At 36.5% G+C, this 15,056-nt stretch overlaps 1 protein-coding gene across 4 annotated transcripts in view; it reads right to left on the bottom strand.

Annotated features, from left to right (window-relative positions):
* Nucleotides 1–15,056, bottom strand: part of arhgap17b (Rho GTPase activating protein 17b) — a 36,421-nt gene that overhangs the window by 11,888 nt on the left and 9,477 nt on the right. For all 4 annotated transcript variants that reach the window (XM_016538822.1, XM_016538829.1, XM_016538838.1 and 1 more), the window contains exons 3-16: nucleotides 12,219–12,323; nucleotides 12,066–12,142; nucleotides 10,888–10,999; nucleotides 10,731–10,807; nucleotides 9,115–9,232; nucleotides 8,960–9,028; nucleotides 8,531–8,612; nucleotides 7,037–7,164; nucleotides 4,987–5,098; nucleotides 4,550–4,631; nucleotides 3,057–3,137; nucleotides 2,856–2,969; nucleotides 2,608–2,699; nucleotides 937–1,072 (exon numbers count right to left, since the gene is read on the bottom strand). In XM_016538822.1, coding sequence (XP_016394308.1) covers nucleotides 937–1,072; nucleotides 2,608–2,699; nucleotides 2,856–2,969; nucleotides 3,057–3,137; nucleotides 4,550–4,631; nucleotides 4,987–5,098; nucleotides 7,037–7,164; nucleotides 8,531–8,612; nucleotides 8,960–9,028; nucleotides 9,115–9,232; nucleotides 10,731–10,807; nucleotides 10,888–10,999; nucleotides 12,066–12,142; nucleotides 12,219–12,323 — 1,385 coding nt within the window. The remainder of the gene's footprint in view (nucleotides 1–936; nucleotides 1,073–2,607; nucleotides 2,700–2,855; nucleotides 2,970–3,056; nucleotides 3,138–4,549; nucleotides 4,632–4,986; nucleotides 5,099–7,036; nucleotides 7,165–8,530; nucleotides 8,613–8,959; nucleotides 9,029–9,114; nucleotides 9,233–10,730; nucleotides 10,808–10,887; nucleotides 11,000–12,065; nucleotides 12,143–12,218; nucleotides 12,324–15,056) is intronic.

Here is a 15,056-nt window from a genome sequence, read left to right as displayed (position 1 = left end):
TTTTTTTCACTGCTTGTCCTATTTTGGCACAATCCCTAAACTGAACTTGAGTAGTTTTACTAAGGGCATCCATCTCACACGAAATTGAACTACAGTATGTCAAATATTCTACCTGCGTTCCTGATATAAATTACTATGAATTTGATATGGTAATTAATACTGAGACACTCATTTGGGCAAAAAGCACTAATGACTTGTTTAAGACTTGAAGCTAAAAGTTGAGGACTTGCAACTCGACTTGGACTTGCCTGTCTTGACTCGGGACTTGACTCGAGACTTAAATGCAAAGACTCGAGACTTACTTGTGACTTGCAAAACAATGACTTGGTCCCACCTCTGCTCTCCTGTACCTGAGGCACAAAAACATTCACCTTTTCAAGCTCTGAACTTTAGGTATGATGGCCTGCGGGAGAGGAGCTGTTTGACTCATTCTGAACATACCAAAGCGACAGGAGCGCTGCTGACATTTCCTGCATTCACTCACTGAATAACTAGAACTGGACTTACTGGAATACAAACAATTCCATTACAACCTTTCATTCCTTTTAATGCTTCATTAGTGAGTCAAAACTCACTTTTTTCTTCTCTGAATTTGGCACCCATTTCATAATAATGAAATATATCCATAATGTGTTTATACATAGCTACGAGCATAAAGTTTATTTATTTCAGTAAAGTTTATTTATTTCAGAAAGCATACAATAAGCAACGGTTGACAAAAAACAAAGTAAAACAAAACAAAAAAAAGCCAAACAAAGCAAAACCATGGCTGAAAAAGATGCATGTGTCATATGAAATGAATGTGTCTAAACAGCCCCCAGCTCTGGTCTCAGACTGTCTGCTTTGACTGTGATGGACTCACTGGCCACTACATAGGACGCGGACACTACTGTGGAGTTGGAGTCATGTCTATAATTGCGGGGATGAGACTTGTACCTGTCTTTGCGGGATGTGTCAGATTCGAGCGACCCCTGGCTGCCTGGGCGCCTCCTGTCTATGGTTCCAGATTCTGAGTCAGGGGTCCCTGGGCACCCAGGCATAGCAAACATGCCTGAAACGTTGAAGTCCACGTCTGAAGAGCAAAAGAGCAGAAAATATTAAGACATGGCCATGACTGAGTAAACTCTAACTGATCTTAAAGGGTTAGTTCACACATGGTTTTCCTTTGCTAAAGTAAGGAAACTGCTTCCTTTGCTCCTGTTAACAAACGTTGGTTTTCACGAGACTCACCGGCGCATGCGCAGCTGACCTCATACGTCATGCTCCCGGAACTGCTACTGTGTACAACTGTTGGTGCAAGCTACATTAAAGTGATTATTACGTTTAGAATATCGATTCGTCTGAAAGAAGAAAGTCATATACACCTAGGATGCCTCGGGGGTGAGTAAAACACAGCCTAATTTTCATTTTTGGGTGAACTAACCCTTTAACAAAGACAAGCTCAGTCCCCATCCCTAGTGAGCTGCCTATTCAGGGAACACTTGCAGACACTGTAAGCACATTTCCAGGAAATTATGCTGCTTTGCTTTGGTCCAAGCAGTATTGCTTGCGTCTTTTATGGATAATGCAATTCCATGCAGTGCTGTTATAGTTATCTAAAATTAAAACTTAAACTATTCAAAATAATTTTCGCCAACTTTAATAAAGCTGATAAAATAAAATACAAAAAAGATTCAACTTAAAAAAAAAAACTTAAAACAAATTAAACTTTAAAAACTCAAACAAAAAATGAGAAATGTTGCCTTGTCAACTAACTGAAATAGGTACTAAAAGCACTCAAATTAATTTATAATTAATTATGAAATAATTATTATTATAATAATTTATGAAATAAAATTAAAGCTATATAGAAATATTATTAAAAACTAATAAAAATGACAAAAGCACATAGGATTATGTGATAAACCTGGTAATGTATATTACAAATATTGTTACTTCTCCATGTTTTATTATACAGACAAACATAAACAGACAACATTAGGAATATTGTTGGCTCTTTGAAAAATTGCTTTTGTTTTGTAAGTTGCTTTGTATAAACGTGTTGCTAAATGCATAAATGTAAAATTAAAAAATGAATAAAGCTTAAAATGAAATTAAAATGAATACAAAAATAAAAGTTAAAATACTAAAAATAAATAAATCTAAAATCCAAGATGGAGAATAAAGTGAAGCACTGGTTAAATATCAATATTTTATATAAAGTTTGATAAAAATAGTTCTAATTAAATGTAATATTTATTAACAAGTTCTTAGCTTAGCAAATGTGAGTCTAATGCTCACATTAGACCATGGCTGCAAAATTGTACTTTGCAGGTATATGATTATAAACATGATAATGCACAGCTGCGTTTCCAAGTCTGACTTCAAATGTCACTTTTCCAATAGGAAGCTGGAAATTCCACGTTTGAAATTTCCGAGCTGGAAAAGGCAGAAATAGCATGCAGCATATTCAGCTGTGAGCGTTAGTCAAATCTCTAGTGCGCTTCTCGTGAGGAGTCACTTATTGAGGTTGCATCTCATTTAAGATGCTACCTTGTAAGGCAATCTGCCTATCTAGACAGTTAACAGTGAGGAAGCTCACTAGGTTTTAGACGAGGCAACTCTGACCTTCAGGGAAGAACCAGCTTGCATGGTTGATTATCAGTTCTATTATAGACACGACATGGACGGAGGTAGTAGCTGCCATCTCAGCAAGGCTTCTAGAAGGACAACAAAACTGCAACATGTCAAACTGTTCCTCAAGAAACCTAAACAAGGACATTTAACTAATGACATTTTATATAAACAATGCAATTTGAGAAGTTTTATGGGTATTATTATTATGTGAGTGGATTGCTGTTGGGTTTGTATCTCACCCCTCTGTCCTGGCCCACAGTAAATTGGGTCCCAGTACGATGGCGATGTTGCTCGCTGTCATCTTATTTACGTCACTTTCCAGAGCAAGCTTCGCAAGAAACTTCACCAGGTACCTTCACAGACACAGATTAGCTTGTTACGATCACAACAGTCATTACAGGTCAATGTTAAAAGTTAGTTTAGTGTAGTAACAAGCAGACCTAAAGTTGGTCTTGTTGGCCTTTGGTAACATGTCACATACCACCCACAGCGCCTGAAGCCTCTTATCAGGGTCAGAGATACTGCAGACAAGAGAAAACAAGAGGAAAAAAGAGAGGAAAACAGATATATGACACAAGACTCTCATAAGAGATTCTTCAGCTGTCCCTACACAACAAAAACTGAAAAACAAGTACATTTAATCACTTTTTATATGAGATATTTAAATAATTTTAGTGTAAAAATATGATACAGTTTGAGCATAAAACCTTAAATTTATTTATTTGGCTGCAACCACACAAGATTCAGAAGATAACAAGGAAACACTAAGCTATTAGAGAAACTTCAGATAAGCGTATTTTTTTTACTGAATTTGTGCCACATATTTTATCATAGAAATCAAAACAATGGAATATTCACAGCAGGGATGAAATCTGATGACCATGCAAGAATTATATGTGAATAAAAAATTTATTTTGGGTTGTATCTTGCATTAAACCTAGTGAAATCTCTATCAATCTTTTTTTTAATTAATACTTTTATTTAGTAGGGATGCATTAAAACTGATCAAAAGTGACAGTAAAGACTTTTATAATATTACAAATATTTTACACATTTTTCAAATAAATGCTGTTTTTTTAAACTTCCTACTGATCAAAGAATCCTGATGTGAATAAAAAATTTATTTTGGGTTGTATCTTGCATTAAACCTAGTGAAATCTCTATCAATCTTTTTTTTAATTAATACTTTTATTTAGTAGGGATGCATTAAAACTGATCAAAAGTGACAGTAAAGACTTTTATAATACTACAAATATTTTACACATTTTTCAAATAAATGCTGTTTTTTTAAACTTCCTACTGATCAAAGAATCCTGAAAAAATGTATAATGGTTTACACCAAAATATCAAGCAGCACAACGGTTTTCAACAATGATAATAAGAAATGTTTCTTGAGCAGATCAGTATATTAGAATAATTTCTGAAGGACCATGTGACACTGAAGACTGGAGTAAAGCTGAAAATGCAGATTTGCATCACCAGAATAAATTACATTTTAATATGTATTAAAATAGAAAAGTTATTTTAAATGGTAATATTTCAAAATATTACTGTTTTTACTTTATTTCTGATCAAATAAATGCAGTCTTGTTAAACATAAGAGACTTCTTTCAAAAACAATTAAAAATGTTGCCAACCGCAAACCTTTGCTGGTATATCTTGAATTGAAGCATGTAAACGATGGGTTGTTGGTTATTATAAATTATGACTGATACAGAATTATTAAATTAGTTGCTCTACAAAGCTAACCTCTTTGCTATTCATTCTTTGTTTGCTAATATGGTTTTATGCTTATACCTAAGTTAGTCATGCAAGTTTTTAACCAAATATTCAAGATTTGGTGAGACTCACTAACAAACCTATATTTTCTTCTGAATACAGAGGCATTGAAGTCACATGGACATTGATGTACAGTATTGTGAATGTGCTTTACTTTGAGGCTTGGATCCACTCTTCATACAGCTGGTAGGTCATCAGAGGTTCAGGCAGCTCCCTCAGGTAAGATTTGAGGGCTCCTAAATAATCACGGAAAAACAAAACCAACAGCAAATGGATTTGAAAACCACCAATTCTGTTTTAACATGACATGCAAAGTGGATTCAGACTCGGTTTTTCAAATATTTGGCTATAGCTGTGGTACTCTTCAATATGGTGAACAGAACTGAAAACTTCCAGGTTTCAAAATAGATCAGCACCAAAATTCTGGTTTTGTAATCAACAATATAACCAAACATGGTTTAAAATCAAAGAAATATAGTCTCACTTTCATTTTTGGGAGTCATTCTAAATGCAGAAATGCTAAAATCTCTGTAACTAGCTGCAAACAAAATGCATTCTTCTACAGTTTTATTTATGAAAAATGGCTTGTACCGGCTACAGCATGAGGGTCGGAGTAAAACTCCTCCAGTTGGGAGGTGGAACAGTCCAGTGCCGCCTTTAACTTCTTCAGTTTAGAGGCTCCAGCAGCGATACGGAACAAACCCTGGCACGAAAGGAAATGTGGAAAACACACAAGACCTTTGCAACGTGCAGTACATTATAAACTGAGATGCTTATGTATTACAAAAATGACTGAAAAGGCTGTTTTCATATGTGTCAGTGATGGTTTCACAGGGAAATGATTGTTTCGTTTCACTGCTATTATTAGTCTGGCTTTAGCCAAGAAGCAGAAGTGAATCAGTAGATCTCTCCACCCATTATCCATCTCTAACACAGATATACTGCTATATATCACTCAATATGCTACACTCTCAAAAATCATTAAGGTCTGTCTATCTATCTATCTATACATCCATTCATCATCTATCATCTATCCACCCACCCCTTCATTCATCCATACATCCATCCATCTAACCATCTGTCCATCCATCATTTCTTTATCATCTACCTATCATTAATCCACCCAGCCATCCATTTATCATTTATCTATCATCTATCCACCCATCCATCAATTATCTATTTATCATCTCCACCATTCATTCATCATCTATCATCCATCCATCCAAACATCTATCCATCTGTCCATCCATCCATTCATCTGTCCATCCATCCATCCATTCATCCTTCATCTGTCTTTCCATCCATCCACCCATCCTTCATCTGTCTGTCCATCCATCCATCCACCCATCCTTCATCTGTCTGTCTGTCCATCCATCCATCCATCCTTACCCATCCTTCATCTGTCTGTCCATCCACCCATCCTTCATCTGTCTGTCTGTCCATCCATCCATCCACCCATCCTTCATCTGTCTTTCCATCCATCCATCCACCCATCCTTCATCTGTCTGTCCATCCACCCATCCATCCATTCATCCTTCATCTGTCTTTCCATCCATCCATCCACCCATCCTTCATCTGTCTGTCCATCCACCCATCCATCCATTCATCCTTCATCTGTCTGTCCATCCATCCATCCATCCATCCACCCATCCTTCATCTGTCTGTCTGTCTGTCCATCCATCCATCCATCCTTCATCTGTCTTTCCATCCACAGTCTATTTTTCCATCCATCCATCCTTCATCCGACAGTCTATTTTTCCATCCATCCATCCATCCTTCCTTCCTACCGACAGTCTATTTTTCCATCCATCCATCCTTCAACCGACAGTCTATTTTTCCATCCATCCATCCTTCATCCGACAGTCTATTTTTCCATCCATCCATCCATCCATCCATCCCACCGACAGTCTATTTTTCCATCCATCCATCCTTCATCCGACAGTCTATTTTTCCATCCATCCATCCATCCATCCATCCCACCGACAGTCTATTTTTCCATCCATCCATCCTTCATCCGACAGTCTATTTTTCCATCCATCCGTCCATCCATCCATCCATCCTTCATCTGTCCATCCATCCATCCATCCTTCATCTGTCCATCCATCCATCCATCCTTCATCTGTCCATCCATCCATCCATCCTTCATCTGTCTGTCCATCCATCCATCCTTCATCTGTCTGTCCATCCATCCATCCTTCATCTATTTATAATTTACCCACCCATCCATCATCCATCTATCCTTCTATCTATGTCTATGCATCCATCCATCCATCCTGAGACAAAAGGAATAAAAGACAAATATTGAGAAGATCAACACACACGCGAATACAGGCAGGTTTTAAAAGCTTGATATTAATAACATAAAATGTTAACTTGCAAGTTGCAACCCCTTTTATTTGGATTCTGACAACTATGCAACTTTATTTTTGAAATGCATGTCAAATAAATGTCATTCAACCATTTAAAACTGGTTCTGTACAAAATTGCCCTTTGCAAAATATTCAAAAGGCAGAAACATTGACCACTTCCCTGAAAATGACAACTATCCGCCATTGTGTATGCAGTAACAATGTGCATCCACTTGAAAACCAACACGTCTTTTCATCTGTGGGTTCTCGTGTTGTTTCACATTGTCAGATACCTCTTCCTGCATGCCGGTTTCCAATAGCATCATAATGCAGGCCTCTAAGGGCAGAGCGATCTCTCTGCTAGTGCGTTTCAGATGTTCTTCCAGAGCCGTGCCAAACGCTGGCTTCTCTGTCCATTTATCTATGTCAGATGATGAGATGAAGAGAGAATGATTTGAGTTATGGCAGGAAACATTTAAGAATCATCACTAGGTGGGTGTGTGGAACACAGATTCTGTAAGCCAGGATGTCAACGTGCATAAAACCTTAACAGTGTGAAACAGGATACATTATAGTGCTGGCCACCAGGAAGCTTTGAAAGAGAAAGAATGATTCATAGCTTGATGACTAGCCAGATCTTTGGGTGAATCTCATAAAATCTGTCAAAAACATGCCTGGGTCACACACACGCACACAAAAAAACTATCTATAAAAAAAAATCTATATATAAAATAATATGAAGCTTTTACATAAAATAAATCTGTAAGCCAGGATGTCAACGTGCATAAAACCTTAACAGTGTGAAACAGGATACATTATAGTGCTGGCCACCAGGAAGCTTTGAAAGAGAAAGAATGATTCATAGCTTGATGACTAGCCAGATCTTTGGGTGAATCTCATAAAATCTGTCAAAAACATGCCTGGGCCACACACACGCACACAAAAAAACAATCTATAAAAAAAAATCTATATATAAAATAATATGAAGCTTTTACATAAAATAAAAAATAAATATAAATTAACTATACGATAATTTGTTTAAAAACACAGACACACACACACACCCAGACATGTTCTATAAATATTGTCAATACAATGAAAATAAATAAAATACTTTTATTTTATTACTGTAAAAAAATCTAAAGTGTCTAAAAACGAATGACAGTATTGACAAATCAGGTTATTTTACATTACACTAATAAGAATTTTAAGGGTAAATGTGCTTAATTGTCATGACAATAAATGTCACAAATGCAAAAAAAGCCATAATTTATTAATGCAAGATATATTCTTTTGTTTTTAGGGTGAATATGACCCAGACATGTTCTCTCTCTCTCTCTCTCTCTCTCTAATATACACATATATATATATATATATATATAAAAAGCATTTATTTTATTATTGAGATATGAAAATTAAATATACATATAAATTAACTATACAATAAATGATATAATTGTTGTGACATCAATGTCACAATGCAAAAAGCATAATTTTTATATATACATAGCAATTCTATATACAGTAGGTGGACATGTTCTTGACAGATTTTGTGAGATTCGCTCTTTTAGTTTGTGAGGTACCTGACTCAGTTTGGAAATTGTAGAGATCAGATAAATATCTTCTCTGTTTCAGAATACAAAACACATCCCCCATAATATTCTCTGTGTTTAATTGCTATTAATAAGGTCATGATTTCAGAAACATTGTGAGTGATTCATATGCAACATTTATCCAGCAGATGCTCAGTGCAGGACTGTCCAGGAAGTGAAGAGAAACTATCACACCTTGCTGGGACTGTATGCTGGGCAGGACACTCTCGATGGACGCCAAAGCTCTTCTGTGGTATTCAGCTTGAGCTTCTACCAACTGTCAAGACAAATACACAAAAACTTCACACTTTTTCTATTTTTGTTTGAGAAAACGAAAATTTTGTGACTGAATGATCTAATAATTGCCTATATACTGTAAAATATAGTATATAAACAACAGCTTTATTCATTTAAGTTAACTCCACTGACCGGATATGCTACTAGTGTATAGTAGGAAGACCTATGAATACCATTGATCTTTGACCGGTTTCTTAATGATGATCAGTGTTATAATTAAAGGTTATTCTGATACCTTATTTGCAAGTTAAATTCATTATTCCAGTATAAATCGAACTTTATCAGACATTATTTGTCTTCTGTATTCTGCTCTTAGAAATGACTTACCAACACATAATAGCAAGCATATTCTCCTTCCTTGGAGGAAAAGTTGTACATGTCTGCTGCCAGTTGATCCTAAAGACAAAAAGAGATCAAACTAGATTTAATGTGCTACCGAGGGTTGCCTAAAAACCGCAATAAAATCTGACACATATCCATACCTTGCATATTTCCATTTTGTTCTGAGCTTCATCCATCTCCTCTTTAATTGTGTCAACTTTGGCAGCCATTGCTTGAGCATTTGCAGCTGATGGATACGCCTTTGTGGCCTGCTGATACCTGTATTACCAGAGTATTTTCACTATTATTCAGAGCAACGTTTTTTTATGCTCAGCAAGGCTGCATTTTTTAAATCAAAAATACAGTAATAACAGTAATATTGTGAAATATTATTTCAATTTAAAATAACTGTTTTCTCTTTGATTATATTTTAAAATGCAACTTATTCCTGTGATCAAAGCTGTATTTTCAGCATCATTACTCCAGTCTACAGTGTCACATGATTTTTCAGAAATCATTCTAATATGCTGATTTTCTCAAGAAACATTTATTATTATCAAAATCGTGATATCAAGATTTTTTCAGGCTCTCTTGATGAAGTTCAAAAGAACAGCATTTATTTGAAAAAAAAAATAGTTTGCAACATTACAAACATATTTACTGTCACCTTTGGTCAATTTAATGCATCCTAGCTAAACAAAAGTATTAATAAAAATAAAATATTATCGTACTGATTAGGCTTGCCGCGATAGACGGTGCTGACGGTGATGGTTAAGCCGCAACACCGGTTACGTCACTTGCCTACCGCGGCACCGACCCCCACCGTCGTTTTGATTTTTTTATAGTAATAAAAATCATTTAGTTCAGTAAAAGAACAGACACTACAATTAAAAACTGAACGCGGCTGCTCAATGCAGCGTGCCGAACGACAGTTGCATCACAGATCAGATTTCATTTCTCCAGTGAGGAGAGTGAGTCGAGCTGACTGACGAGACGATCGCGGATGATTTAGTTTCGAAACGAAATGCAAATGCGCCTGTTTGGCAATATTTTGGATTTTGAAAAGCCTATTGATTTTTGCCGTTTATCTAAGGTGATTTTGGAAGTTTTTTTAAACATTTGTTTCTTATTTAATTGGTTCCACATTGTTTGCTGATTTTTACTTTATTTAAACTGTGTCATTTATTTATTTTATTTGACATTTGTTTTGCTAATAAACGTTTTACGTTTCTTATTTATTTGGTTATATATTATACATGTTTACTTGTTTCCAGTTTTGTATACCTATTTAAACTTTATGTAAGTTATTTGTTATTTTATATTAGGCATAGCCTGCCCTATAGCATGGTGTATTTTTATTTGTTTTGTTAATAAAAGTTCTGTTTTATATATAGGCTAAAGTGAGTTTGACCGTTGTATTTTGTTGTTGCATTCAAGCAATTGATGCCGAATTGCCGCTAATTCGAAAGTGAAAGTAAAATGCGCATGGCGTTTTAAAGCTATTTAAAAGCGAAGGAAAGTGAGGAAAAGAGGGAAAATTCAAACGAACTAAAAACGAACAATTGCTTTACGCCGAATTGCCGCTATTTGAAAGTGAAAGTAAAATGCGCATGCCGCTTTTACAAGCTATTTAAAAGATAAGGAAAGCGAGGAAAAGAGGGAACGCCCCCGCCCCCACGGTATTACCGGTGTTGTCACACGTCGATTAACCGGTGGGAAAATTTCCTCACCGTCACAACCCTAGTACTGACCCCAAATCGGTAGTATATATACACACCTGGCTTTTACAGAATCAAAATCCAACACAAGCTTGGCTAAATGTTTCCTCTGCTTCAAAAGGTTAGGAATATCCACCTTCAAGCACAAAAACAGAGATGTAACCTACAGTGCATGTTTAAAAAGCAGGTTATTAGCATGTCTTTGGCTTCACGTACCTCCGCCAGCTGGTTGAGAGGCTCTAGAATATCTCTCTCCAGCTGAACTTCATGTTGGCTCTGCTCAAAGGCCAGTTTGCTTTCAGCTTCTCCACACACTTCCATCATCTTCCTGTAGATACAAACACACAAAGGACACATGCTGCCTGGTCATGCTAAACAGATTCTAAACAATAGGGCTGGGCATACTGGCTCATAAAAATATTATCACAACATTTTTTTCCATATCATTCGATATTGATTCTTATCACAATATTCATTTTGAACAATTAATGGTGAAGGAAATGCATTCCACATGTTTGTTAGACCTTGAGAATGAATGTAACCATAACTTGTTTGTTTACACGTAAACTCCAACAGAATAAGCAACGGTTTAATTTACGGCCTCGTGAAATCGGTTTTTTTTTTTTTTCCCATATTCTGTGTTTTCCATGTTTGTTTGTTTTTTCTGGATTCTGTGTTTTCACAATGCAAAATATACTCTGTGTTTTCCATTTAATTTTCCCACATTCTGTGTTTATGATTTAATAATATTTCACAATGCAAAAATATATTTCAAATAAATAAAATATTTTATAAACTGTTTTGTGTGCAACTCAACTATTTTACTTTTTGAATGAATTCATAAGATTTTAAATAATTTGATCAGTCGTTTAAGAAAAAATTGACAACAAAACATTGCATTTTTATTTTTGGTCAAACAAGATGCTGTATAAATTAAAACATGGGTAATAAATATCTTGGTTGTATTATATTCCATAAAATAACATCAAACACAACTAGCATAATCCAAAAAACAATGTACTCTTGCTAATCATTCAACCAATCATCATCAAGCAGCATGAGGTCACATTTTCCATCATGAACAATAATAATTTAATATGTTACATCACTCTATTATGAATTTCACTGGACTAATAAATGTTGTTGGGTAACAATGATGCTTGCACTCTATATTTCCACAGGTCAGGTCTGTAAATACACTGACTGCCTGACATAACAGATGATTCAGAGATGTTTGGTCACATGGCTAATGAGACCACAGAAACAGTTCCTGAAAGCACCTCTCTGTTTGACTCAAAATTTCTCTCATAATGGGTATGAATCACAGGTCAGATGGACCAGATAATGGGATGGTTTTGGAGGATACATGTCTGTCAAAGAGTTTATAAACTCACCCGATGAGGGACTCGTCTCCGAGCTGACTTCCTCCATCCAGCATGGATTGTGAAAGGGCTGTGAGAGGAAGCTTTTTCTAAGAGGAAAAAAAAAACAATTCAGAAATGTGTACTACGGAGGGATTTGGAAATGTAAAAGCAGCTGTTACTTACATGTCTCTTCTCCACATCTGAGCCCACGTTACCCTGCAGACACATGACCATCCTCTTGTGCGCATTATGAGAGACCAGTCGCACATTTTCAAGGCGCCGCTCAATCTGTAATATAATGCACACATTTGATTCAAATTTCAAATTCACCAGGATTCCAGTGATTCCCAGTTCCATCATCAAAAGTTCCATTCAGCACACTAATGATCACGGTAACATGCACACCTGTTCTGCATTTCCTGCAACGCTTAGTCACTTGAGTCTTTGCAAAATATTGTATGTCCTGCACACTAACACCCTTTAGTTTCCCGTTCTTGTAAATGTGCCTCTTTATTGATTTCATCTGGACTGTGATTGTGGTATTAAAGGACCGTTTTGGGTCTGTTGGTTGTCTCACAAACTTCATGCAACTTTTTAAAAACCATCCTCATCATAACCCTGTTGAAAAGACCAGGCTAGACCGACATGAATTCATGATTCGAGCTGGTTTATACTGCTTGTGTGCCATTCAATAGCCTTGCTGTTGACCAGCAAAACTAGTGGAAGTATTCGACCAACACTGGTTTATAAAGGAAGTTTTGTGGGTTAAGCTGGTTAAAAAGCATGATGAGGACACCAGAACAAGTCACTTATGCTCACCAAAACAGTCATTTAATATCTTTTAAAATGTAATGTATTCCTGTGATATTAAAGCTGAATTTTCAGCATCATTACTCCAGTCTTCAGTGTCACATGATCCTTCAGAAATCGTTCTAATATGCTGATTTGCTGCTCAAGAAACACTGAACACTTTTATTATCAATGTTAAAAACCATTGCTCGATATGCTTATTCTTTTGTGGAAAAAAAGATGAATAGAAATTTCAAAGGAACAGCATTTATTAGAAACAGAAATCTTTTGTAACATTATAAACTGTTACTTTTGATCAATTTAACGCATCCTTGCTGAATTACTTTAAATAAACATGAAAATATGGATGTGTTATTACGAAAAATATGATGTTCTCTGGGAAAAGCAGGAAAACTGAGCTTTCTGGTTGTTTCTTCATTGAGATTTGAGAGTTCTAGACTCATGACCTGCAGTCATAAACACAGACGCTGCAGAAGAGCCTGGATTGGAAAAGCTTTTAAAGTGGACACTATGGTTAAAGAATTAAAGCTACAGTGAGCGTGAGGAACCATCTGAGCAATGCTGCACCGTGGCTACATTTCTGCACTGCAAAATGTGGATGGCACAACTGCATATATATTTTGCATGATCACTAAAATGCACTTTAGCACATACAAACGGCCTACATTTAGAGACCAGCTGGCTGTTCACCTACATCTTATAATGGATAAGAAACTCCGTCAAATGTATTTTCAGTTCACACCTCCCATCCTACCTGATCTGGTTCTTTTTTTTTCCCTCAAACCCCTGGCCTCTGTGTGTAGAAGAGATTTTGATGATTTTTTTCGACCAGAGTGAGAGCGAGATCGCGCCTATCAACGCGCTTCATTGCAGCGCTGCACGGGACTTGCTCGGGAAGAATGTCTCCAATCCATTTATTTGTGGATCTCATTCTATTTATTTGTCAATATGTTTAATGTTTGTTAATCTCTTTACATTTATTTATGGATCGTAATCTATTTATTTGGAATTAAGCAACAATTCTATCTCCATAAAGATCGCGCCTATCAAAGTGCTTCATCCGGCGGCAGCGCTGCACGGGACTTGCTCGGGAAGAATGTCTCCAATCCAAAGAAGTGTGTTTTTGGTTGTAAGGAAAAGATAACTTTGTTCAGCTTCCTAAAGAACCCAGCGTTATGTAAACAGTGGATACAGTTTGTTTTTCCGGGGGAAGCAACGGAGTTTCACAAGTGTGTTTGTTGTCGAACGTTTTATAAACAAGGCCCAGTTCAACGCTGGATTTGCACATCGTTTGATACTGAAAGATGGAGCGGTCCCACTGATAAAAGATCCCGGTCATGATTCAGAACTGCAGACGGTAAGTGAAACGGCATCAAATGTCTGTTTTGTTGGCATTCGGCGCTCAAGTGCTCGTCACTCTTTAGCTCCGCCCACGGCATGCCTCCAGGAGCTCTGCTTTTTCCGGAGAGAATCGTAAAGTTGTATCTTTCTTTTATAAATATGATAAAACTAAAGACTTTTTGGAGATATGAAGGATGCAGTACTACTCTATAGGCACTCAAGATTAACATGAGATTGGGTGAAACTGTGTGTGTTATGCCCCCTTTAACTAAACCAGATCCAGAATGGAATCAAGGTTTGTTTTCAGTTTGTGCATAATCCACTTCAGCAGTAACGGCAGAACCGAGTCTGTCTTCTTACAGCTGGCACAGAAAGCTGCCAAACTGGCTGATTGTTCTCTAGCAGATTTCCTTCGTTCTCACATGTATGCACAAGAGGCGACTCCTAAAAGTGTGCCTGACAGTCCCTCAAATAGCTTCAGACAGTCGCAGTGGAACTGAAACTCTCTGTGTGAGGTGACTGCTCTTTTCAGCATCTCAGAGTCATGATTTTGTCTGCAACTCAAACACATTTCAATAAAAGCTCACCACAAAGACGCAAGATTCAGAAATGCAACCAATATATGCAACCTACACTCTGTTTGTATGTGCACTGTTTATTTTGCACACACTATCTGTGTTGTTTCAGCACCTGATTCACTAAAGGAATCATGCCAATCAAATAATGCTGCAAACATGGGCACTGAATTAGAGTTGTCTGCAGCACTGCCAAAAATCGATATACCTGTGTATATACTGTATGTATGTATGTATGTATATATATAAATATATATATATATATATATATATATATAGTATATATACACACGTA

The sequence above is a fragment of the Sinocyclocheilus rhinocerous genome, unplaced genomic scaffold, assembly GCF_001515625.1.
Source record: "Sinocyclocheilus rhinocerous isolate Xijiao unplaced genomic scaffold, SAMN03320098_v1.1 scaffold463, whole genome shotgun sequence".
Taxonomy (NCBI): Eukaryota; Metazoa; Chordata; class Actinopteri; order Cypriniformes; family Cyprinidae; genus Sinocyclocheilus; species Sinocyclocheilus rhinocerous.
The sequence above is the reverse complement of the archived record's forward strand: the minus strand, read 5'-3'. Positions and strand labels throughout refer to the sequence as shown.